This window comes from Pongo abelii, chromosome 12, assembly GCF_028885655.2.
Source record: "Pongo abelii isolate AG06213 chromosome 12, NHGRI_mPonAbe1-v2.0_pri, whole genome shotgun sequence".
In the NCBI taxonomy this organism is placed as follows: Eukaryota; Metazoa; Chordata; class Mammalia; order Primates; family Hominidae; genus Pongo; species Pongo abelii.
The window spans coordinates 92,414,045-92,441,022 of record NC_071997.2 but is presented as its reverse complement, the minus strand read 5'-3'; the positions used below and the strand labels follow the sequence as shown (position 1 = coordinate 92,441,022).

The 26,978-nt window shown below is 39.6% G+C and overlaps 1 protein-coding gene across 16 annotated transcripts in view; it reads right to left on the bottom strand.

The window, feature by feature from the left end:
• The window catches only part of SLC8A1 (solute carrier family 8 member A1), a 332,278-nt gene that overhangs the window by 28,503 nt on the left and 276,797 nt on the right, over positions 1–26,978 (bottom strand). For 14 of the 16 annotated variants that reach the window (XM_054545974.2, XM_054545980.2, XM_063713232.1 and 11 more), the window contains 2 exon segments: positions 23,825–23,955; positions 19,723–19,822 (listed from right to left, as the gene is read on the bottom strand). In XM_054545974.2, coding sequence (XP_054401949.1) covers positions 19,723–19,822; positions 23,825–23,955 — 231 coding nt within the window. 16 annotated transcript variants of the gene reach the window in all.

The window sequence follows — 26,978 nt, the reverse complement described above, 5'->3', positions numbered from 1 at the left end:
CACTTATGTGAAAATAAAGCCCATTGACATGTTTTAAAATGAGGATATTGAATGTCAACTTTTCTTGCAGTGGTGGCAAATACATGTGTTATGTGGCCATTTTGGAAAGAAGAACATCTCCTTGAAGTCTTTGTTGACCTGTTCCAACCTTGTCATCAGGGTGCTACTTTACATGATTCCAGTAGTGCAGCTGGCAGTAGGTGGGGCTGCAATTTTCCAGCTGAACCACATGACCTGAGATGGCCAGCATGGAGCACACGTGTGTGGTCTTTGTGAGACACTCTGTGGTAGGCAAGCCATCGGGTGCAGATGATGATTGAGAAAACTCTCTGAAAGCACAAGAGATTTGAGGGAAAAACACCTCTCAGAAAACATCTAAGGAGGAATGTCTGGATTTGTCCTCTGTCATTTTACAGGAAAAGAGAAGAGGCAATGGCCTGCTCTTCCGTGAGCACATGGTTGGAATTATATGAATACACTTTGGGGGTCTGTGAAGAAAGCAGCCTCATCTTTGAGGCTTTGGATAAACTGCTGGGAGAAGCCATCGCAGATGGGTGGAATTGCCTTTGGAGAACTCCCCAGTGAGGAGCTTGAGTCAGGTCAGCTAATCAGAATGTTTGTGAGTGAAAAAGCATTGCTGACTGTTCCCTCTGCTGTTCATACAGTATTTATTATATCAACTTTGCCTGGAAGCAGAAGATACTTTTTAATAAAAACACCTGGTATGGGCTGCACTGTGTCTCCTCAAAATTCATATGTTAAAGCTCTGTCAGCACCTCAGAGTGTGACCTTATTTGGAAATAGGGCCTTTAAAAAGGTAATTAAGTGAAAACGGAGCCATTAGGGTGAGTTCTAATCCAATATGACTGGTGTCCTTATAATAGGAAATTGGGATGCACAGAGAGACACCAGGGATGTGTGTGCACAGAGGAAAGACCATATGAGTATCCAGTGAGAAGACAGACATTTATAAGCCAAGGAGATTGGCCTCAGGAGAAGCCGAACCTGCCAACACCTTGATCTCAGATGTTCAGTTCCCAGAAGTGCCAGAAAAGAAATTTCTGTTATTCAAACCACCCAGTCTGTGGTATTTATTACAGCAGCCCTAGCAAACTACAGCAGCCCTTCAGAAGCCTCTCTATATCATGACATGGAAATGTAGGAACAACTACTCAGTGTTTCTATTACCTACTCTTTTTTGTTTGTTTCTTTAAACATTTCTTCCTTTTTCTTTCTTTTACTTTTCTTCCCACTTCTCTTTTACCCTACACTTTAGCTCCAGGTAGAACTCCATGTTAGAGATGCAATTCTCAGGGTTTATTTGAAGGAGGAAGGAAGAAGAAAGTCACATTAATACATTCCCATTCCCAGGCTCTCCTCTTACCCACTCCCCATTCCAACCGGGGCTGGGAAGGGTGCACATACTCAGAAAAGTTGAGAAAAAGCACTAGGTTTTCTAGTTATATTTATTTTGGATCCTATCCTTTTTAATTTCTATATTTGTGAACATTTTATAATTTCACAGGGCATATGAATAAAATGCTTTGGAAAACATTTTAATCAATCATTCATAGAAACATGAACTATGCTGCCTTTTCTCTACAAAATTACTTAATTTGGGGCATCTAAATCTCTTATTTTGAAGACGAACAAGAAAACAAATGGTGAAGCTTCTCAGAAGAAATGCCACTTATAAATTGAGAGTAGACATTATATTTGTCTTCAAGATGGAAATAACACCTTTCCTGTGAGAGATGTACACAGGAATAATTAGATCATGTTTGTAAAGTGTCTGAGAATATTTCAAGGTAATGATTATCATGGTAGTTATCATTATTTCCCTCCATTCAAGATTGTTACTGTGTTTCTCCATCATTATTTGTTTAGTCAACATGCTAGGTCCTAAGGTTGTCCTCTGAAATTACCTTCATGATCAATTAATGCAAAATGTGTGTGTGTGATAGAGAGAGAGACTGTTCTTTCTGTAGGCTTCCAATATCACAAAGAATCTTAAATGTTTTAATGCATAAGTCTGGAATGGGAGGCCCATCTGCTTTTATAACATTTGAAAGGAAAAGTGGCCTCCCATCCTTTTCTCTGGGATCTCACTGCTCTTTATAAATTTTTATCTCCAACTCAGACATCACTTAAATATTAAAAATGACCACGGACTGCCATGCATGATGCACAATTACCCTGTCTTGGGAAAGGACAAAGAAATATCATGTTCATCCATCACCATCTAGACTACACTTAAAAGTCTGTTCTTTCTTTGCGAAGAGTAGTGAAACATTAAAAAATCCTAGGAGCATCTTTTATGTGACAGCAAAAATGATGGTAGTATGCCTGTTCTGTGGTTCTATATGTTCACCAGCCTAGGGTTCCTGGAGGCTACGTAATTCTTTCAAGTCTTTTCTCTGTGTTCGAAGAGAAAGACAGGTTGGTGGGTTTGCTTTTATAGAATCCCAAGTAAATTCCTCTTATCTCAGAATCATTCTTTTCCGCTAATGGAAAATAACCTGTATTTGATTAAACTCTCCTATAGCCTTTTAAATGGCTTCCCTGATACACATTGGACTACCTAAATATAACTACAAAAGTAACCAAATCCTTAAAACTGCAGATAGTGCCCAGGGTGTCAGTTCAGCTATTGATGTAACAGCACTTGCACCGTTCCTGCTCGGAAGCATGAGAGCAAGAGCATCATCAGCATGACTGACTGTGAAAGACAAACCCCTTGGCTTTGCATATATCTTTTAAAGTAGGTAACATATCTTTTAAAGTAAACAGGTGTTTCTTTACATCTCTCTCTACCTGCTCAGGGCTTGGACTCAGGGAGAGCTCTGAGAACCAGAAAAAGGGACTGCTGGAAGGTAATGGACACTTGGGTCAGAAGACTTAAGCCACTTTATAGTTGTGACAGCTTGTTTTGGGGCAAGACACTTAAATTTCCAGAGCCTCAGTTGCTCACCTGTCAAATGAGTTTCCTAACTTCCCATCTCTCAGACCTGTTGTGGGCACTGGAAGAAGAAATGCTCAAGTCCTTTATAAAACCGTATGCTTTTTTATAGACAAATGTGCCATATTCCATTATTGTTACTTGTCTGAAGGAAGGCAGTAAATCAATACAATGTGAGCATCTTGATTTCACTGAGTATATATTCTGTTTGAATGAGCCATTATATTTCCCCAAGCTGCTTGCTTTTAAGAAAAGAAAGAAACAGGAAGGGAACCTGGTGGGGTGTCTCTTAAGTGACAGGCACTGAGCTAAATTCTTTCACATACCTGATCTTATTTCATCCGTAAAATAACCCTGAAAAGTGGGCATTATACATATGAAGATCCTGAAGTTCAGAGAATTTAAGTGACTTGCTAAAATAATCTCACACAGAATTTAAGTGACTGAGTTGGGATTTGATCTAACAGTCCAGGAAACATTTTACTATAGAAAATGCCTTATGGAAGAAAGTAGAGGAGTTCAGTATCACATATTGATTCAAAGCTTGAGTCAGAATTTTTTTAATGCCTAGTGCTATATAGATACAGTGGTACCTTTTTTTTAGGAATGTGAAAATATTGAGGTGCCATAATTAATATTTGTATTCTAATACTTTCTAGATATGACTTTTGGGTTGTTTATTTCTTTGGCAGAGCCAGCCATAAGCTCTTTCTCAAACCCGTGGGGACCAAGAAAACATGGGAAATAAAACAATCAGGTAAAAGCAGGGGATCATGGCGTGACTCTTTTGGAATCTCCATTTTTTCTATTTAAACATTTGTTAAAAATTTTATCATATACATTTGAGATTAACAATGTCATGTTATAGGATATATTTAGATAGTAAAATTATTATAGGGAGGCAAATTAACATCTATCATCTCATCTAGTTACTTTTTCCTGTGACAAGAGCAGTTGAAGTCTACTTATTTAACAAACATTTCTAATACAATTTCATTAGCTTTAGTCCCCATGTGGTCCATTCGATCTCTAAACATGTTCATCCTTCCTATCTGCTATTTTGTATCCTTCGACCTATGTCTCCCATTGCCTCCCCCAACCCCTGGCCATAGTAAGATGGTAACCACTGCTTCATTCCTATCTCGGTGTATTTGAGCTCTTTTCAAACATATGTATTTTCCACATATAAGTGAGACCATGCAATATTTTTCTTTCTCTGTCTGGCTTCTTTCACTTAGCATAATGTCCTCCAGGCTCATCCATGTTGTGGCAAGTGGCAGAATCTCCTTTCTTAAGGTTGAATCATAAGGAATCTCTCCTTTAGAGTGTGACAAGTTCTTATTTCCATTTCTGGTTGCCAAAGGTCAACCATTCAGTTCTGAATCAAACATCCTGGTTTGCCTCTAGCTCATTACCCTTGAATTTGGGAAAGTGGCCTGAATCATCACAAGTTTGTATGTAAAGCGGTCTGGAAAATGTATGCTGCTGTTCATCTGCGGATGTGTCTGACTTTCGATTCTTTCCAGGCACTCAATAGGCTTTCTCCTCCAGAATTATGACTTTTTTGCAACCTGACATACAGTAATTACAAATCAAATTCTACTCTCCTGTTACGTATTTCTGTTTCTCTTTTCTTTAAAGGTTCTGAGAGAATCATAAAGAATAAAAGATGAAAGACCTTAGCAATCAGCTAAGAAAAATAAAACAGAATGGTGATTCAATTGATACGTTTTTGTTCCCTAGTTTGCATCTGTGTATATCTGTTTGTGTATGTGTGAGAAAGTGTGTATGCATGTGTATGTGATGCCATAAGGGCCAGCGGTTTTTACTGTCTTGCTCATAAAATGATCTGAAACTTCTTTTCTTTCTTTTCCCTTTTATATGCTTTTACCTTATGTCTAGTGACACCTTATCTCTTCCCACTCTTAATGGCCTCTGCCACTAAATTCAGTAACCCAAAGATTTATTCCCAAACATGAGTTGATCTCTTTTTTTTTTTTTTTGTATTTTGGAGATGTGCAATAAACATTTCTCTATACCTTAATTGGTGGGAATTACTTAAAATATTCTCTGATGCAAAGTAGATGATATCAACAACTTTTCTTCTAAGTATATTGAAAGACACTTCCTATCAAAGATAGCTCAGAAAACAATTGGTTCGAATTCCTAGATCTATGAGTTGCCAGTGCACAGAAGAAAATGTAGGCATTTTCTTCTACCAATTGAAACGTGGGTCTTAGAAAACACCTGAGCTTAAAGCTTTAGGAGGGTTTTGGAGTGTGCCAAGTTCAACCCCTGCTTAATGTGAATTGCTTTAAAATTTCTCTGCCAAATGGTTACTTGTGCCACTTCTGAGTTTCAGCTATTAGGGAACTCATAATCTCACAATCCAGGTTTAGAGTCTCTGGCAGTCAGCTCAGGCTGTTAGGTTCTACTCATTTGTCCAGGCCCCATTCTCTAGGCCAGTGGTCTCCAAACCTTTTGGCACCAGTGACTGGTTTTCTGGAAGACAATTTTGATGGTTTCGGGATGATTCAAGCGCATTACATTTATTTTACACTTTATTTCTATTATTGTTATGTACTCACCATAATGTGGAATCAGTGGGAACCCTGAGCTTATTTTCTTGCAACTAGATGGTCCCATCTTTGGGGGGTGGGAGACAGTGAAAGATCATCAGGCATTAGAGTCTCATAAGGAATGCACAACCTAGATCCCTTGCATTGGATATCAATACTATTGTACATAAAATTTGAGTTCAAGTTTGCTATATATTTGTAACTTGGACTACTGGACTGTTCTTGGATGGAGAAGACACTATACAGGCCCCATTAGACATCCCTACCTGCTTCTTCCAAGCCACAGCTAATCTGTGGGCCATCCTGTCCCACGGGACCAGCGCTAGTACTTAAGAGGTTTGGGCCAGGTGATGTGCGACAGTATTGTAAAGGGCCTCAAGAAGGCAACTCACTCTCTGTTAATAACTTTCAAACCTGGCTGAAATGAATGAACATCTAGATGAAATCATCCACAAAGAACAGAATGCTTGCCAGCTTAAGCCATTATGGTCTTTGTTGGGATGGTTAACATAGCACAAGAAATATTTAATGTGACAGAAATATTTCTCAGCAAATGTAGCCACTGTCAAAATGAAAAACGGATTCACTAAGGAGTTCTAGCTCCATGCAAGTTCGATTATTACCAAAACAAATCTGTTTAAAGCTTAAAATTGATTGCTTTAGTGTCTCGTTCCTAAAAAAATCCCGCTGTATGAATTGAGTGTTCCTAAATTACAGTTTAATGTAATTAGTCATGTGTGTTTTTGCCCCAAGCTTGGTTGTTTATAAAATAACTCCAAGTCAGGGTAAGACTCTTGAAATTCAGAGTGTTCTCTTACCCTTTACTAATTGTAGGATTGACAGAATTCCAAGCTGCTGAAATAGGGAAACATTCCCTGTAGACTTGAATACCTAAGAAATAAGGCTTTGTCAAGTAGAATTGGTACTCAGCAAGTGTAGATACCTCCTGCTAGTTTAGATGGTTTAGTTACAGTGGGTAGTATGTGGGCACACCAGGTTCTAAGACTGGCCTGAGGACTCTGATAACACTTTGTAAATATCAGCAGCTGTGTCTAAATTGGCCTCCTGTAGTGTGGGAAGCTGAGTCGTGAAGCAACTGTTTGGGCAGTGATAACCCTGTAATTTTCAACAAACATATCAATGTTATGTCCTAGAGAATGTTAACATGTATATAAAGGGTAGATATATACCCAAGGCTGCTCCACATGCAGAGGGGCATAAACACCACCCAGAGCCTCTTAAGATGCTGCTGTGATTCATCTATGAATGCAGGTTCACTTACTGAGAGCTACTTTTATGCATGTAGGTAAAAGTGTACATCCCACTTAGTCTTCATCCTCCCAGGAGCCTGCTGCAGTAGGTATTATTTTCTCTGTTTTAGAGATGAAGAATCTGAGGCTCAGAGAATTTAAATGACTTGCTTATGAGATCTAAAACTATCACCTCGCTACAATTACATGACCCATGGTTTCCATAGAGAAAAATCTCTGTGGTTTGTACAGCAAAAATTCATTCTGATAAAATGTAAGCTCATTTAGCATTGTTTTATGAAAAGTGTAATTGGGAAATATCTCTCCTCCTTAAATTAACTCTCTGGATATGATATAATACACAAAATATTATATTGCTCTTTCAGAGAATGAATGGCTGGCTCAATTTTATTCTTCCTAGAATTTTATTTTAAAAAATGCATCTTTATGCAAATCCTCTATTCGTGGTTTATTTCAGCCCCATTGGGAAGTGGGATTCTCCTCATTTTGGTGGCAAACATCTGTCTCTCTGGGGAGCAAATGGTAAGGACTCTGGCTCTTCAACAATGACAATAACACTCTCATAACCCTTTTCCTGATCTCAAGATCTCCTGAATGGACTCTGTTCTGAACATAGGGTTTGAAAGTTGATGTTCGATCAAAGTGGTGATGCAAATTGAGTAACAGTCTAATGATGGCCTCGGTTTGCACAATACAAAGTAATGGCAGTCGCTCAAGGCAGCCCCTCATCTGCCTGTTCCTCTTTCCTTCTTTCTGTTGTGATTTTTTAATGAGATCTCAGTAAACAGGGCCCTCCACTGACCATAAGGTACCATGATTTACTTGCTCTTGGCCATCTCACAGATTCTGTGTGCCTCAGTTTCTCCTTCTGGAAAATGGGCATAGTCAAAACCAACTTTCTCTTTTGTGCTATTGGAAAGGTATAAACAAGATTTTTAAGAGAAGTTATATGCTTACATATAGTAAACTTAGTTTTGGCTTGAGGGAAATTAGCTGATTGGTGGAATTCAGATGGAGCATCTCCTTCCCTCACTGCTCCTGAACACTTCTATTATTGGGTAGGTAGGCTAAGGTGGGTGCTGACAATCTTGTTTGTCTGTCTGCCATGGCTTTCTTGTCTCTCATAAATAGTAACCATGCATCATGATGTTGTGATGTTTTTCTTCAATATCAACCATCTGGAAAATCTCTCTTTCCCTCCTATTGTCAATAAGTCAGTGGCCTTTTTTATTTGGTCAATGCTTGGTGCATATTCTATTAAGTCTGTAGGTTTGAACTCTAAAATATTTTGGGTCACTGTTTTGTACCTCAAGCCCAGGCTGAACCCCTAACCTGGACCTCTAGGAAATCTTCAAAGGGAATGGGGTGGTTGGAAGACTGACTTTATTAGTGCCACTCATTTCTTTAGAAAGTATTTATTGTTAACTTATGTGTCAGGCACAGTTCTAGGCACTGCAAGTGCAGAAAAATAAGATCCCCGATCTCACAGAATTTCCATTCTGGCAAGGGGAGATAGTAATCAAAGAAAACAAATAACAAATATAATAATTTCAGATACTGATATGAGTTATGAATACAATGAAGTCCGGTGACTGGGAGGCCGAGAAACCCCTCTGAGCAGTTGACATGTGAGCTAAGACTTTAGTGAGGAGAAATAATTGGATATGGAGGGAAAGTATTCCATGCAGAGAAAATAGCTCATGCACAACTGTGTAGAGAACAGAAATATGCCTGTGTCCTACTGGCATTAAGCTTTGGGAGGCAAGTGTGACAAGATGGAAAGAGGATTGACTTGGGAATCAGAACTTGTGGGTCAGGGTGGGAATTCCAACTTCAGTTTCTCCATTTCTTGTAAATGGGTTCATGAGTAGCTACTGCACGAGGCTGCTGTGGGGCTTGTGTGGGTATAAAACAACTATTCACCAATTGGGAAACCATTCGGTCACTCAGTGCTGCTAAGGCATTGGCCAAGAAAGCTTCAGTTTTTGCTTTGTCTAATCCTAAGGCATCACATCACCAAGAAGCCCACTGGTCAGTAGGTAACATCAGGGTGCAGACATGGAGTGTCTGATGGTTAAGGTGTTGGTTCTATAACCCAGAAGAAAAATGAGCAATGCTTTATGGTGCAGCAGGAGCCTTGGGTTCTAAAACAGTCTCTCTGCCATCTTGGAGGAGACTCCCTCTCTCTGTTCTCAGGTTCTTATTTGTTAAAAAAAAAAAAAAAAAAAAGGCAAGGGGAGGTTAGAATCACTGCTCCTTTCCAGCTCGGGGCCAGGATTCTAAGATGCTCTATCTAACAAGCCATAAGACACAACACCCAGCCAGACCTGACCAGGCAAAGGCAAGGCAAGGGAGAAGCATGGGGTGGGATGTATGTGCCAAGGCTGGTTCAGGCGAGTGGCTTTTCATTGCAGGAGTTGGAAAGACAAGGTCTTTATCAAGAGAGCAGGCTGTGAACAGCAAGAAGTAATGCTGCCAGTCACTTTTATGTGGCTCCTCTCTGCCTATGGAGAGTGTTTGTGTGTGGTGGAGGGTGACTATGGTTTCTCCCCCTTCCACTTATTTGGATTAGGCTGCAATGTTTCCCCTACTGAAAACAGTATACAAAGGCTCCCGACTGGGGATGAAAAGTCCCTCATGCCTCATACATTGATTTGCAAGCAACAACTAAAACTGTATTCACATTGCAGCAGCCCATGCCAACAAAAGAGCTCTTGGACCCAGTGATGGCACATTGTTTGCAGAGCGGAGCTGCTGCCATCCCAGACAAAGCTGCATTAGAGACACGACTTCAGGCTTACAAATAAGAGTGCTGAATCATTCTAGAGCCCTTCAATACGGTGTTTTCCTCAAGATTTTATAGTATGCAATTTAAGAGAAGAACAGCCCAACGAGCCAATATTCTTTTCAGAAACATCAGCTAAAGCATATCCAGGGGCCAGAAAATAATTGCTTTTTTTCTCCCACCCTCTCATACTTCCACCTGTGTTTCTGGCCTGCCTTGTTCTGGAAGTAGAACCTGTAGCTACCTGATTCAACATTTTCTCCTGCTACTGCTGCATTTTTAGATTGACAGATATCCTAAATTTGCTTTGCTCACTTACTAGTATGTCCCTAGAATATCTCCCATAAATAGTTTATCTCTGGAACTTACTCTATTTTTCTTCTTACTCATGCCCTCTGCTTTTCCTCTTAGGATCATAATTATCAGCTACATAACAGTGAAATTTTACTAAGAATACTTAAGAACAATGACAGAAAATGTCATTTTATATTTGCATGTCCAATTTGCACATACACAGATAAATATATCTTATGTGTACAAATACATGAATGTTCACATCTCCATGTCAAGTGATATGAAGTTTGACATAGAGAAAACAAATGTCTCAAATTCCTTTTGAAACATGGCGTGTGTATGGCTTGTGTGGGTGTGTGTATGTATTTATATAGATTGTTTTCTAGATCAGACACAGTATGATGATGTCTTTTAATCCAGTTATATAGGGATTGGAAAACTTTAATTCACAAATAAATGTACTCATTCTTTATAAAACAAAGACTTAGCACTACCAAGCGCTGTCTTATTGCCAAGCACTGTCTCAGGTGTTAGAGAAATAGCGATGAACAGGGCAGATTTGCTGTTGTTGCTTTTTTTTTTAATTTAGATTCTTCCTACTTCTAAAAGGACTTGAGCAGATCTGTACCTATTAATAGAGCATAAGATATTTTAAGACAAAAATAGGACAAAAAATATCTGAAGCAGAAATAAAGGATGCTTTTAGTCACTTGAGCTGACTGAATTTTGAACACGTAGATTAAAAGAAGACTGTGCTTTCCAACGGCCAAAGCAATTTAGAAACCATTGAATTATATAGTTATGATCTTCCAGTTGCAAGGTGACAAAAATTAATTTTCTAGGGAAAAAAGCTTCTCTTTAGATTAGGAATTTATCATGTTTTCTTTAAAGTTTAGTGAGTGGCATTGTGAGGTTTTATAAAAGATAAAATACTAGTTTTCAAATGTCATACATTAAAGATAAAAATTAAAATTACAGATAAGTTATACTCCAATGAGGGCAGTTTTAAAAGAGGCTCTGATAAGAACTTTAAGATTTACTTTGTGATATCCAATTCTCATCAAGGATGAATGGCTACTGAATTCACTTAATGTGACCATTAAACAGTGTATTTTAAGCATCAAATGTCTTAAGTGACATATTGTGAAGTCAGTGTAATTACACACTTTAACATGTATTCTAAGGTAGGTATTGCATCTTGATTAAAGTTAGAGCCCTAAATTTCTTTCTTTTTATTAATAAAAAGGAAATTCTTTATTGGGGGCAAGACATGAACAGAAAGCATATATTTCTTGAAAGGTACTTGAATCTTTTGTATCACCCTCTTACATAAATTCTGGTGCAGCAAACAACCTTCCAATACATAGTTGTTTATGTGCAATGAATACAGGTTAGAAAAACCTCCAACATAGTAAAACAACAGATAAATAGAGTTAATGTGAGGCAGAAGAACAGGCATGAGACCTGTAGTTTGGATACTACCTCTGCAGTTTTTTGTTTTGAGACGGAGTCTTGCTCCATTGCCCAGGCTGGAGTGCAGTCGCATGATTTCAGCTCACTGCAGCCTCCGCCTTCCAGGTTCAAGTGATTCTTGTGCTTCAGCCTCCCTAGTAGCTGGGATTTCAGGTGTGCACCACCACACCTGGCTAATTTTGTTTTTTTTTTTTTGTATTTTTAGTAGAGACAGGGTTTCGCTGTGTTGACCAGGCTGGTCTCGAACTCCTGGCCTCACGTGATCCACCAGCCTTGGCCTCCCAAAGTGCTGGGATTACAAGTGTGAGCCACTGCACCTGACCTCCTCTGCAGTTTTGAATAAGATGGGTCTACCAAGAAGAGCAGGATGGCAGCTTGGGTGGGACACTCAGCAAGACCTGGATGTGTAATAATTAAATAGAAGCCAGGCATGGTGGTGCCTGCCTGTAGTCCCAGCTACTCAGGAGGGTGACACTAGAGGATCACTTGAGCCCAGGGGTTCAAGGGTACAGTGAGCTATGACATGCCACTATGATGTGCCACTGCAGTCCAGCCTGAGCAATGGAGGAGACCCCATCCTTTTTAAAAAAATAGAAGAGAGACTATAACTGAGATTTCAAATTTCCAAATTCAATTTTGTCAGTACATTTCAAACCGAGAAAATGTCCTAAATGTAATGAACTAGCTTACATTTAAAAAAAAAATTATCACTTACAAGGATGGATTGGATAATTTAAAGATACCTGTGAAGTAAAATTAGTAGTAATTTGTGTGATAAATTAGAACTCTAAATTTCAAATAGCAGTTTCATGGAAAGTAAGTTGGCATTTATGAAAATGAAGGGTCCTTTAAGAGACCCTTTAGTATTTCCATGTCCTAAAGACAACTCACAAGGTCATCTCTTCTAATCCTATTAACTCACAGGGGAGGTTACAGGTCTCGTCCAGAGCCCCATATCTCATTGGTGGCTTTTTGACCATTGAACGCAAGTATCTAGAGAAGCCAAAGATTCCAACAAATAAAGAATTTAAACACTTTGTCATCCATGTTATATGCACTCTCTATCACAGAGAATGTGAATCTTTTAGCTCTACACTGAAACAAGGAATAAGAGCTAAGTTAGATGGCAACAGTGTTGTTCATATCTCCTGTTGGTTTCAAATAATTGCTATTTGACCTTTGTTCCTATTTTTTTCAAGCATGCCAGTGATTCTAAGCATGAAACAACCTACCTAGACAACTAATAATATCACAGAGAAAGACCATGAGCTTGGAGAAAAGGCTGGGCATTGATTCCATTTTGTTTCATAAGACCTGACACAATTTCTAGCTCCAGATATAAATACAATTCCTACACCACAAAAACAATTTGGAAGTCCCTCTGCATTCCTTATGATGGGATTTAGTCTGGACTTTCTAGGAAATCCAGTAACTGATCCTGCCTACTTTCTAGGACTGATTCTATTCTTCCTGGTTCTTCTGCACTTCTGTCCCAGGCTTGCACACTCACTTCCAAACCCTTACCTTCCCCATGTGTAACTGAGATTAAAAGACTTGTTAACTTCATCCCTTTTGTCCTGAATTAACTCATCTGAAATGGGAGCACTTGAAACCTAAACTAAAGTTGTAGGAGGAACACCTAGGATCGAGCTGAAAGCCTACTGGAATTAGACTCACAATGATGGGGTTTCATATTCCAGCTAATCACTTGCTAGTTGTGTGACCCTACACAAGTTACGTAACCACTCTGGGCCTCAGGATCCATAGTTGTAAACTTTGGGAAAAATGACATGGATCAGAATATAGGTGAAGAACAGAAGTAATGCCTACAAAGTACCAGCCATGTCACAGAAGCCAAATGGTAACATTAAACAAACAGTGGGCCACAATTTTTAATTTATTTATTCTTTTTTTTTTTTTTTTTTTTTTGAGACGGAGTCTCGCTTTGTCACCCAGGCTGGAGTGCAGTGGTGAGATCTCAGCTCACTGCAAGCTCTGCCTCTCGGGTTCCCGAGTAACTGGGACTACAGGCACCTGCCACCACGCCCGGCTAATTTTTTTTTTTTGTATTTTTAGTAGAGGTGGGGTTTCACCATGTTAGCCAGGATGGTCTTGATCTTCTGACCTCGTGATCCGCCTGCCTCAGACTCCCAAAGTGTTGGGATTACAGGCGTAAGCCACCGCACCCGGCCAAAGTGGGCCACAATTTCACACTCATATGTCTTTGACAAACATTTCTTTTTTGTTTTTGGAGTTAGGGTCTTACTCTGTAGCCTAGGCAGTCTAGTGGTGCAATCACAGCTCACTGCAGCCTTGAACTCCTGGGCTCAGGTGATCCTACTGCCTCAGCCTCCTGAGTAGCTGAGACTACAGGCAAGCACTATCACACTCGGCTAATTTTTTATTTTTTTTGTAGAGATGGGGTTTCGCTATGTTGCATAGGCTGGTTTTGAACTCCTTGGCTCAAGTGAGAAACTTTCTTAGGACAGTTCTACCTACTTTTTCTCATGAGACTAGCATCCTTCTTCATGAACCTCAGTCAACATATGATTTTAGACAAAGGAAAATTATGAATGTTGATATCACATAAGAAACAGGGCAAAATGAGAAATCCCATTGGTAACACCCTCCTCCTTTTTTGGGTTGTCTTCTAGTCACACTGAGGCTATGTCAAATCTGACACAGCAGAATTTTTTTTTTTTTTTTTTTTTTTTGAGATGGAGTCTTGCTCTGTCACCCAGGCTGGAGTGCAGTGGCACGATCTCTGCTCACTGCAAGCTCTGCCTCCCGGGTTCACGCCATTCTCCTGCCTCAGCCTTCCTAGTAGCTGGGACTAGAGGCACCTGCCACCACGCCTGGCTAATTTTTTGTATTTTTAGTAGAGAGGAGGTTTCACCTTGTTAGCCAGGATGGTCTCCATCTCCTGACCTTGTGATCCACCTGCCTCGGCCTCCCAAAGTGCTGGGATTACAGGCATGAGCCACTGTGCCTGGCCCTAGCAGAATTTTTAACTGCTTAAATTAGATTTTCAGATGACCTAAGGCTATCACAAGGGTTAAGTAATGAGAATTTCCCCATAGTAATGATGTTCAATAACAGACGAGATGCTGAAAAGACTCCTGCTTAGACCAGATTTCATGGCAATCCCTTGAAACTCATTTGAGGTACCATTTTTATTAAGACTTTTAGAGTAGATTAGCCTTCAGGCTGACAGTCAAGTGAATTATTGTCCAAGGGACCACTGAGTTGGCAGTATTTTGTATTAAATAATTGAGGATATTAATCCACAGAGCATGCATGGATGGACTGATGACAGAAGCATCCTTTAAACTGAACTAGTGTCCATATTGGACTGGTGGGCTAAGGTGACATGCTCTCTACTTATTTGTTTAGCTAGAACCGGGTCACTTTAATTTGCTGTGAAGTGTAGTAAGTGTGGACAGGTCAGCAACATGCACCAGCTGGGCCTCATGTAGAATGTCTTCACTTGTACTGTAGAAGATTCCACTGGCATTCCTGAGTTCCAATTATATAACAGGAAGATAGGTACTTCTGAATCATCATCTCACTTGTCTTTCTTTGAGGCTAAACTTCAACTCTCCTCTAATCCCCTTCCTTCTCGAAGAACAGAAGTGAAGTGTATGCTGCTATTGTGCTGAATATTTAGTTTAGACAAGCCAGGGGATGGGCAAGATATGCTTTTCCATTGTCAAAATCCGAAGGGCCATGAAGCAAAATCCCCGTCAAGGCTACTGTAGGACTATAATGGCCATTGACAGAGCTCCCACGTTTCAGTATTGGATGGTATCTTAGAGCTAGCCTAGCCCAACTCTCTCCTTTTCCTGACGATGAAACCAAAAATCAGAAGTGTTAAATTCTTTGCCAAGGTTATACAGTTGGTAAGAGACAGAACCAAAACTGCTGGAGTTTTTTTTTGGGGGGTCACTTTTGAGTATTCTTTCATTATAAAGATGCCAATACATACTATGTCTGATATGCAAATGGATATGTCAAAAGTAAAACAATTTCGGGAAACTCTTTAATGCTGGATATTTAATATTAGGTAAAAGAGGGAGGAGTGTGTTGACTTCAAAGAATGTCACAAATTACTAGGCAGGAGAAGCCTATGGGTGCACCTAGGAAAACAAATTCTTCCCTTTGTTCTTTAGGGAATTGACTAGCATCCTCCCCAAGGAACTTATGCACTGGACTATAAGGAGACCTAACAAATATTAAGGAAAAAAAAACCATTTCTATTTCAAGCTGCAGCTCCAATGTCCAAACAAATACCTACTATATAATGTGCACGTCTATGTATGCATGTTTTGTGTATCTGTGTCTTTGTATGTGTGTATGCCTCTGTGTACGTGCATACCTGATTTGTATGTGTGTATGCCTCTGTGTACGTGCATACCTGATGATTTGTGTGTCTCTGTGTTCATGTGTGTTTGCACAATGCATGCATGTCTGTGTACCTGTGTATACGTGTGTTCTACATGTGTGTTCACTCAGGCCTCATGCACAGCAAGCAAGTGCACCCTTCATGCTGGAGAGACTGTTGGGCTGATTTGTTCCCTGGCACTGCCCCTTAACAGTTTTGCTTCTTGAGCAAGTAGTTACATTGTTTTTCCCAACCTCAGTTTTCTTATCTATAAAATGATATGCATAATACCATGAAAGAAAGTTAACCAGTGTGTTTTTAGTCCCATAGCCATTTTATTAATTAAATTGAATTAACTGCATTTGCACAAAATTTGATCATATTTTATTATAGGTTCTATAATAGAATTGCCTTCCAACCAACTTTGGTATTTTCATGTACAGATGGCCTTTGTGAAAATGCACATGGTTTAAATTAATTCTTATGGCAGCTCTATGAATAAAGCAGTTATCTCTACTTTACATATGAGCAAACTGAGATTCTGAGGTGTGAGCAAACTGAGATCTTGAGGTGTAGTAATCTTCCTGGAGTCACCCAGGGAGGTTTTGGAAGGCGGGGACACAAACCCACATCTGTCTCCAAAGCCAGCCTTGCAGTCATTCTCTCCTTTGCCTCGCCTCTGCCCAAAGCTGTTGTGAAGAACAATATGGTGGTTGTGGAACTGGCACTGGCATCCTGGTTCCCTTTATCCAGCTAATGTTTGCCCTCTTCTCTGACACACTTATTTCCCTTGATACCTCAGCTGGCACACGATTTTTTAGAGTCAAGTCACCATTCTGCCGTGGTAGAAGGAGAGAGATTCGGGAAAAATTCAAACTGGACAGTGAATGCCGGCTTCATGGAGAAGGGCATATGCTGGCACATCTTAACAGCACCTTGTGGTACTGGACTTGCCTTGCAAGTTTTGACAGCCATTGAACTGCAGAACCCACTGCTCCCAGTGTTCAACCCAGGAAGAAACGGAAGGAGAACTGCCAGGATGTAACTACTTAATCCCTTTCTAATCTCTGGATTCTCATAAATCCTTTAATTCTTCAAATATGGAATTAAAAGAACTAGGATTGCAGAATCATTATGGTCACAGGAGGCCCAAGTACTGAGCTATGAAATTCAGAAAAAGCAGAGGGACAAGAAGATTGCCACAGGGTTGACTTTGAAACCAGTTTGAATACAGTTACTGAGAAAGAAAAGCAAATCCCTATTTACAAAATTATTATTTTTGTTTAGCGAGATATATTGAGTTAATTTTGCACAGAAAATTGCATAGCAAAGAAACCTCTCAGTAGAGCCCTTTAAAAGCAATTTAATATTTGTAATAAGGCAAATTGTACTGACTCTCAACTACTTAGCCATGAAATTTTAAAATCCAATGAAAGTCTGACTTCAATAAATGCTGCTTTACAAATTTTATTGACTGTGTAACAGCCTAAGAATACTGACATTCTTTAGACAGTTAAATTTAATCATGAAGACAAATACTCAACTTTTAAAACTGCCCTTCATGTAATTGAGTATAATTTGGTGCTTTTAAAACATGGGTTTGCTTTTCTGCTATGTTGTCTCTCAAAATTGTAAATAAGGTCGATTTACCCAGCAGCCTGTGAATTTCTAAGTAGTTGTGCCTTATTTCCAAGCAGTCATTTAGAAACATAAAGCACAATATATTGTACAACAAGAAGACTTGAGCGGTTTCACACCTCAGTTATTAACAATTTTTCAAAAGCTCTAGGCAGGAGTTAGTTCCATCATGAAATGATGACACCATGGCCACAGGTAATGTGACGCAGCCAGTTTCTCTGTGAGAGTAGTGAGCAATTTTCCTCATTTTGGAATTTCCTTCTTCTAAAGGGCAGTAGATAGATAGCACACTGGAGTAGTCTTCATTAGATATAGGATCTAAGCTATGTTTTAAAGACATGTTGCCTCTCTCAGACTCAGATTCTTCCTCAGTAAGATAACAATAATTATAATATTAAACACAACATATGAAAGTGTTTGCAAGTCAAAATCCACCTCTTTTAAGTAAGGCAGTATTAACATCTTTATAGTTGTTTCTCTGTATACCTATTCTCACCAGAATCAAATACATGACACTGGCCTTGTTGGCAGCATCATCCCACTCACTGTTTAAAGCTGCCCTTTCCTATTGCCATAGACTGGTCATAAAATGTTTCCTTGTTCTTGAGAGTCATAAAACTATGTGAGTGAACCAACGTAAACCACTCCACTTCTAGAAAAGCAAATTTGGCCTTAATAGGTCTATTGATGGAGTCATCTCGGCCATCTCTCTGAAATTGCAGACCCTACACGTATTTCCTATTCCCCTCCGCAGTTTTGCTTTCCTCCATGACAAACTTATCATCATAAATACACTTTATTTTAATGTATCTGTCTGATTTACTGTATCCTCCATTAGACTGTAAGCTCCACTTGGGCAGGGGTATTTGTTTCATTCGCTGTCATATGCCTTGCACCGAGAACAATAATTGACATAGAAAAACGAAGGAATGATGGCCAGCTTATGGTTGTTATACAAATGTTCATATACCTGCAGCTAAGAAAACAGAAATGATTAGAAATGGTTCACTATAAGGCTTAGGATGCTTTGAATGTTTCAATTCTAATATGTCAATGCCCATAGAGGAGTTTGTTCATTTTTAATATTTTCTACTATTGGCTTTGTCAGCAGTTTCTCATTCTAGCAATTTTTGTCTGCTTAGTTGTGTCTGTGAAGAGGGAGTATAGCTCATGCCTCATATATTAATCTTAGATTTATAGAAAAACATAAGAAATAGGAGTTTACCCCTCCTTCTATTAGAGCTTATATGCAAATTCCAAATCCACTCTCCTGAGCAGTTACCCACCATTTAATGTTCATAAATTCCCACTATATATTCAATTGCAAGAAACCAAAGCAAGATTATAAACACACTAATAATAAACAGGCATAAAATTTTTACCACCCTCTGTTCTCACAGCACTTGGGAGATGTGTCAAATTACCCTGTGGCGGACTGGAAAAAGGGATTTGGGGTAGAAATCATGGCCCAACTGCTAGTGACACAGTTTCCAAATTTTACAGCTTGGGAATCACTAGGTATTTAGGAAACTCTACCTTTGTTAATTCGTTGCAACTGTAGAAGATGAGCCTGCAGGGATCTTTAAAGAGAGCCAGTGTAGATGAAGCAGAAGAACAGGAAAAAAAAAAAAATCCAAGGACAGTGTTGCTTTCATGAATCTTTAAGAGGGACTTTCCTCTATCGTTATACAATCACACAAAGAATGGACAGGGTTTGACAATACAGGAAGAGGACACTTCTCTCTGTATTTAATTCCCTCAGGTTTCTGACTCCTTGAGTTTGAAAAACACTTCATTTTGTAGGAACTTCCTAAATAAAACTCTGTACTTTGCTTGTGCAAGAAGAAACAGAATGTAATTCTATTTCTATTTCTAGAGACAGTGCAAACACATATTTGTTGAATATTGTTGAAGAGAGTGTAAAATGATGCAGATGGTTGTGGTCAAGTGTCTTAATGTCTTCCCTTTCCACCTAGGATTTTGCTGCTTTTTTCTTGACCTTCACTTGGCTACCTTTGTGCTGCTTACAGGGAATTTTTCAGACAAAGCCTAGTGATTGGCTATTCGTGAATTAGAGACACAAAACGCTTTAAATTTATCTTGTCTATTTCCAGAAAGATGCAATATAGATGGAGAAAAATGTCATGTTTGAAGACATTTGCTTCATCTAGATAGTCAATTTCGTCTTTAAAATGTGCATACATTAACAAATCAACTTATTTCTCCCTTAATTTTGCCATGGAAGCCCTTTGGTGCTTTGCCATAGACCAAGTAGCCACAGTAGGAAAACTCAGCTCAGATTGGGCAATTCTAATTTATATTATGCAGAGAAAGGCACTCACCAGCACTGACAGTGATAGCTTCAATGAACTGTTCTCTCCAGCTGTTTGTCCCAACCACAAGGGCCAGGTTTGTCTTCTTAATGAGTTTGTCCACAGTACTCTAGAAAGGTTGAAAAGAAAAATATAATAAATGCTGGGTTTGCTAAGGCCTCAGGAAATCCAAGACCTTGTTGATTTTGAAACTCCAGAGTTATATAAAGGGTAGCAGATGTTAGGCTCAGAACAACAGTATTGACATCAAACACTGTTATGATTATGCAAACAAGCATGGTCCTTAGTTGGAAACATTCTGAAATGGAAACTTCTTTGTAGCAAATACAAGTCTCCTTCACTGACTAATGAAGAATAGCCTCAGTGTTTAGAATAGCAAATGCTGCAAAAGCCCATCCATCCCCCGAATGCTTTACCAACTTGCTTCTCTACTGGTTTCATCTGTAGTGTTTCGTCTGCAAGTGAATTAACATATGCCTTATTCAGCACTACATATCCGCAAATAGCCGGAAGTGACAAACAGATTATGGAACCAAAAAATATTGCTACTGGTTTTTGTTTATTAATGAAATGTAGCCAGATAATGGAGTCTCCAGGTTGCCTGCTGCATGATCATCAATAAATGGATTTTTCTCTGGGTACTATTTTGTCAGCCTCTTGCCTGTTAGAGAATCCCATGCTCACCCTATTCCTATTGCAAACAAGAATAGACAAAAAGACAAGAAAAGGTCAGTTCTTACGGTTTAGGGCATGTTGCAGTTTACCTTGCCCTAAATCTCCCCTGCTTTACTGGCACTGTGCTGCAAACCCCTTATTTTTCTTTGGAACTTTTTAAGCACCTTGTTTTGTACAATCAGTACTCTCTAGCTTTCTAAATTCAGTTAACGTAACAACAGGAGCAGCCAAACGTTCACGAGGAAACTAAGCAAGCAGATGGACTGAAAGCACTACCACAAGTCATGGCAACTACAGGGAGAAAAGTCATTTCCAAGACACTAAGGCTGCTCTTCCCAAGAAACTACCACAGTGACTAGTCTACCAAACATCCACACTTACTGTCAGAGCATCCTCAAATTTCCACTAATTGCAAAGAGGCAGAAAACACATTATTTGTCATAGGTTGAAATCTGTATATGTTTTATGCAATGTACCTGAATTGACTATGGTTTAAGAGAGCACATTTCCAGCTAACTGGGAGTAAGCAAAATGCTATCTAAAGGGCTTGTATTAAAGGCCAAAGCCAAATCATAATATCAAGCATGTTTGCTCAAGAAGAGTCATTGGAACAGACTTGAAACATTGAGAAGATAATAAGCATGAAAGGGCCCATCTCCAACTGGCTCACTCCGTATTCATGACATTATTCTTGGCTGAATTGTATGTCCTTAGGGTGATGACCTTTCAGCTTCTAGCTTTGTGTCTAGAACTGCTGGTGCCCCTGATAACAGCTGTAACCATCACTGCTGTTGGCCACCATAACTTGAAGCACATGACCAGCATCCATCTTTCCTCTCTCAACTCAGCCACATCTCATCAAGTACTCTGACCATCCTCACTGCTACAAATTCAAAGTGCCTTGTAGAATGTAATAAGAAATGACCTCAATTTTTCCTAATGTAGTGGAAACTTGGGACAGTTCTCTCCAAAGAGGCACTCTGTGCTGAATCCATGACGGGGTATCCCATCACCTGGGAAATAAACAATTGAACAGATAAACTTCTCTAACATTGAGCACAGACTTTCCTCAAGAAATAGCTGCTAAAGAACAAATGTTTAAGATAAACTAAACTTCTATGTGTAAAACTCAGGGTAGATTTTAAACTGTAGTTCATGTTAATCCTGGGGGATTATAGTATAGCCAGAGTTCTTCCTAGGACTTAATTTGCATATGTATCCTTCCTTGACCTATGGGAAAAATGGGAGTGAATAAAGATATAGTTCAGACACCTGAACTTGGACACTGTTGTCTGTATTTACCTAGGAGGTTCCTAAATGGTAGTGATCAGTTTTTCACTGCACTAGATTTTCAAAGGCTTGTGAAAACCTCACCCTCAGCAATGGGTGTTAGTAAAACCAGGTCCTCAGTCACACCATAGTAAACAAGAGCTCAGTGGGTAAAGCAGAGTGTGGGCCATTGAAAGGTATCACCCAGATTTGGGTGTCTGGTACAGTTCTGGGAGCTCTGAATAAGTTCTTTAAGATCCCTATGTTCTAGTAGAAGAAATTTGTTAAATAATAAAAAATCAAAGCTGATACTTAAGGGCAGTTCTAAAACATGCCCCTAACGTGCCCTATAGATATTAATGGTAACTATACGGATGAACTTTGAAGAGATGACAGGAAATAGTCTATGGAAGCTATCCTACAAAGATAAGTACCCCAAACAACTAGTTTCATGTAGAGACTTGGGGCACTTTCAAATGGTCAGATCATTATAGTGGTTACCAGAAAGGGCTTTGGACCAAGAAAGCTTTGCTGCCTGGAAGACTGTGCCCGGCCTTATTTAACTTAATGCTTCTTATGGGAAGTTACTATGATTGCTCTTCCTGTCATGGGTGCATGGAAGGGGAAGGTTGGGGATTATCCCATAAAGGAGAGAACACACAATTCCCCTGGAGAACCCAGGCAAAGGGCAGGGGCAAGCTTGCTTCAGGAATACCAACCCATAGACTCTCTGCTGCAGAAAATGGCACGAGGCTCTCTGATTCCAAATGAAAAGAGGGTGAATGAGGAAGAGTGAGGTTGAACACACATGGAGAAAAGATGAGTAGATGGGTCACCAGAAATGGACAGTCTGACATTCCCCGACTTCTGGAATTACAGGGAACTTGTGCACATTCCAGGCATGGTTGTGCAACAAGCCAAGTTCTGTGTCATACAATGGGGGTCTAATGATCGGGGTCTGCCTAGAAAGCATTGGTTCCAGTGTTTACCCCCTGACCCCCTCCTCCTATGGAAATGTGTGAAAGAAGAGTTAACAGACAGATTTTCAGTGGCTTGAAGGAAAAAGTTTAATTGCATTTTTATCTTAAAATATTCCACTTTAATTTCAAAGACATTTTGTTTTCCACCTGTCTCCTATCAAGCACCTCCATTTGTGAACTAAATTAAAAAATAATTAATGGATCCAGCTAAAGGAAAAGAGGGGACTATTATGAGAAGTCCAGATAAAATCTGAAACTTCTAAATTGGTGATCTGATTCTCTCTTTTGAAACCTTCATTCTGGTGTTTCAAACAGGAACAGTGTCTGCTTTTGAAAAGTAAGCAGGTAAAATACTGCTGTGCTCTGGGTTTGTAATTCTGGAAAGCAAGAGAGGGGATGCACCTTTCATATCCCAGTGCAGAACTGAAGTGTTTCTTCCCCTGTGGTCTTCCCAGATGCTAGAACCACGCAGGGCAGAAGGGATGGGAGGGGACATAGGGACAGAGGGAGCAGCTAAGGATCAACAGGAAATTTCACTTCAAAGTCTTAAGCTCCATCCCGAGGCCCACACATTCAACTTCTGCAAAAATGACTTTTATCATCTAGAGAACTGGGAATCCAATTTTATAAGCTCAACTGTAAACTCGGGTTGCAGGCACTCTACGTTCTGTATATTGACTGTAGTAAAATGTCCTTGGATCTGAAGAGGGTGATTAAATATAAATGAGAGCTTGTCAATGGGATGTACCATAGGGAGACATTACTATCCCCCTCCAAAACAAAAGCCCCCTAATTTTCAGCAGTGTGAATGCCTTGCTCTGACAGGTTTATTAGCATTTTCAAATAGAACTTGGTTTCTCCCACACATAACAATCTCTTAGGATCCACCTTTGCATCTTCCTTGCTATCTCCTCAGATTAAACCTTCCCTTTGGGGCACCTCTGACCTTGTGCAGTCATGGATGCCTCCTGCTGGGCCCTGGTTCTGATGCTGTTTGGTTTAAAGGACTCCTTGGTTCCTAACTTTATCATTCCAATGTGGCCCCAAAGGCTCTCAATTCACAAGCCAGTTCCTGAAATTACATCTACTACTCTTTCCAGGTGGATCTGACAGCTTTGGCCAACCCTATGAACAGTTTCTGTCCCAAGGTGAGCCTGGCTCCTGGTGGGCAGTGTTGGTGAGCGTACCTTGAATTCATAGGATTCTTCAATGATCACTTCCAACTTGGTGTGCTCTCCCAGGATGGGGCGCCCCATTTCTGCAATGCGCCTCTCCTCTTCCTCTTTGCTGGTCAGTGGCTGCTTGTCATCATATTCATCTGTGAAACGGAAGTATCAGAGAGTGAGCACTGTGTTCTGTTTCGTTTGGAAATCCCTGGATCCTGCCATAAGAAAGCTAAGGAGGAAGGAAGCCCTAATGACCTACTAAAGCCCCCTGGGTGAGATCACGATGCTGGAGGGAAGAGCCAGACAGACACTTGGCATGTAAGGCAGCATATCACTGTGACAGCAAGTGATTATAACATCTCACAATCTAAGCTCATGCAAAAGTTCAGTTGAGGAAAAGTAATGTATGGGGCATATCACTGCGAAAAGACTCTGCCTGTACATTGCCTATGTTAAGGGAGTCACGCAGCTATTCCCTGTGACGCTGGCTCAGTTGGCTGTTTGTACACAATCTTTCAGCACGTGACCAAAGGGAAACACAACTGAAAGTGCTAGAGTGACCCTGAGAGATGGCAGAGTCTGGCCTCTTCCTCTCCACTTTCTAGGGGCAATAGAAAATGCCTGAGGCCCAAAGAGAGGGGAAACAGGAAATTCTGACTTTAGCCTCTCTCTTGCCAAGAGACCCTGTTGCAAGTTAAACAGCAAAACATCCATTCCATATTTCTGTGAGATGCCTGGGCTCCAGTGCTGCTTCAATCTGGTGCAAAGCCAAAATTTGTTAGGAAAACCTTGGCCATGTTAATCTTAAAGTAAACAGGGAGGGCGAGGGTGAGGCCTTTCGGGAGTTAAAATACTCACTCACCATATGAGCCCAATTATTTCCAGAACCACCATGTAGCTTACAGTCCAGGAGAGGATGGTGGGTGCTGAGGAAATGTTAATGGATCCAAGAGCCCATTAATGAGGGGAAGCTCACATTATTATGTTGGCTCTCTCTGTGTGAAGGTCATTAGGATAAATCCCAGACTGAAAAGGCCATGCACATAAGAAGGACAAACACTGGTCCTATAATTACCCTCATCCTTTAGGCCCAGAATGCTGAAACAAGACAAGCTGCTACTTCTCAGATTTAAGTGGAATGAACATTGTCTCCAATGAAACAGTATCAGTGATATGGAAAGACCTCAGCCCTGATGGCCTCATTTCTAGGACCTCTGGACAAAGTGCCTCCAACAGGGGGCTGTTGACTAAAAAGACATCCAATGAAAGGGATGTTTGGTCCTGGCTTCCTGCCTGGTACACTTAAACATTAGCTTCTGTAGAAGTCCATACCTCCCATTACCTCCAAAGACCCATGGCCTCCCTTCTGCTGAGGGACCCATGCCATGGTGGCTCCGTTGTTGCTTTGGCAACTGTTGCAGGGAATGGTTCCTAGGCTAGCTGCTCATTGTGAGGGCAAGGAGTGAATGGGCTAGAGGCACTGCCAGCATTTAATATTTCAAGGGTGAAACCAACAAAAGGCAAAAGCAGAATGTAGCATATTTATTAATTCTTTAGTATACATTTTATAGTGTCTTCCTAAAAGCCCATTTTAAAATCTGCTTTCTTAGCCTCAGAGATTACAGGGCACCAAATAAATTAGATGAAGACTAAAAATAAATGATTTTGGACTGGTCAGAAGCTGCTGAATGTTAGCAGAGGCAAAGGAGAGGGGCAAGGAGATTAATTTTAACTATAAAAGTGGTAATATTTTTTATAGTAGGATTGGGAAGTTATGACCCAAGGGAAGGCAAAGGGTTCTGGTTCTCCAAGATTTGTCCTTGCAAAATTATGTGTGTCTAGTCAAGAGAGGTGGCTGAGATACATGAAGTACAATTTATCCAGCACTGAAATTAATAATTTTGATTACTACTGCTTTGTGATCCTTGAACCCAGGATAATGTTATTGGTAGTTTTCATAGCAGTAGTTTATGCTACTTTGTAGTTTAAACTACATTGTAGTTTATACACTGTTTGAAACTTTAGCTGAACATGGATGAGTTGAAGACTTACACAGAACAAGAATGGTTTTCTCAGAAGAAGGAATATTACAACTTGGACATCTATTTAAACTGTGAAGATATTGGGGGAGAATATTTATTATGGCCTTCTTTTTTGTAGTTTACTTATAAATGACAAGTTGCTTTTAATGGGACTCAAGGCAATCTACCTAGAAAAAAATGAGAAATTACAAAACAAAGGTGATGTGGTAGCATTGTTAAGTGCAGCATTTCACAAAATTAAACTGGTTTTGATCATGGTATTAAATAACTGGACATGGATTAAGTAAATGAAGTCAAATCATACAATGAGTGAAAAGGTTCTTTCTTTTCCAAAAATCCTTCAGTCCTTCTGATCAGGAAGAAATGCTTAATTTGGTGCTGTTAGGTCTGTAACTAGTTCCTAACATCTCGACTTGTACCTTTTAAGATAGATAGTCAAAATAGTTCTCAGGTATAGAGCACTTGTCATCATCTAGCTAGAATTTAATAACTTTTTTCCATTGTAAAAATTTTTAAATTTTACTATTTGTGGCAAACGATACTAGTTTTCCTGTGTTAGTGACTTAAAGTTTTCTTTTAAAAACAAACTTAATAAAGTATAAACATGAGGCAATTTCAAAAATTACATTAAGTAAATAGCATAGTTGGTATGCAACCAAAGCGGTATGGGAATGACAAAAATTAAGAAATATAGTGTTAACTTATTTCATATTAACCTAAAAAACAGTAAGGCACACTGTTTCTATCATTTGCTCCACTCTTGCTTCAAAGGGACTTAGATTTCTTAATTCCACACTTTTATCCCTTTGTGTATTCACCTGGACAAGCTTCACAATTCTCATTTGGTTAAATCTTATCTTTCAAAACCCCACCTCTTCTGGCATGAAATAACTCCCTATTGATGAGTGAGGAGATTTAAGAACTACCACTCTAACCTTATATTAATTCCTTAATATTCGTTGTGTGTATAGACCATGGACATTTTCATAGACTGTTTTTTAAGTTTTTAATTATCTTTACATATAAATATCCAGCACATAAACTCACCGAGATAGAATAATAAGTTTCATTGTGCTTTGAACCATCCTTGTATCCTCTGGCACCTATTACAATATATGGAATATAGTAGGTGC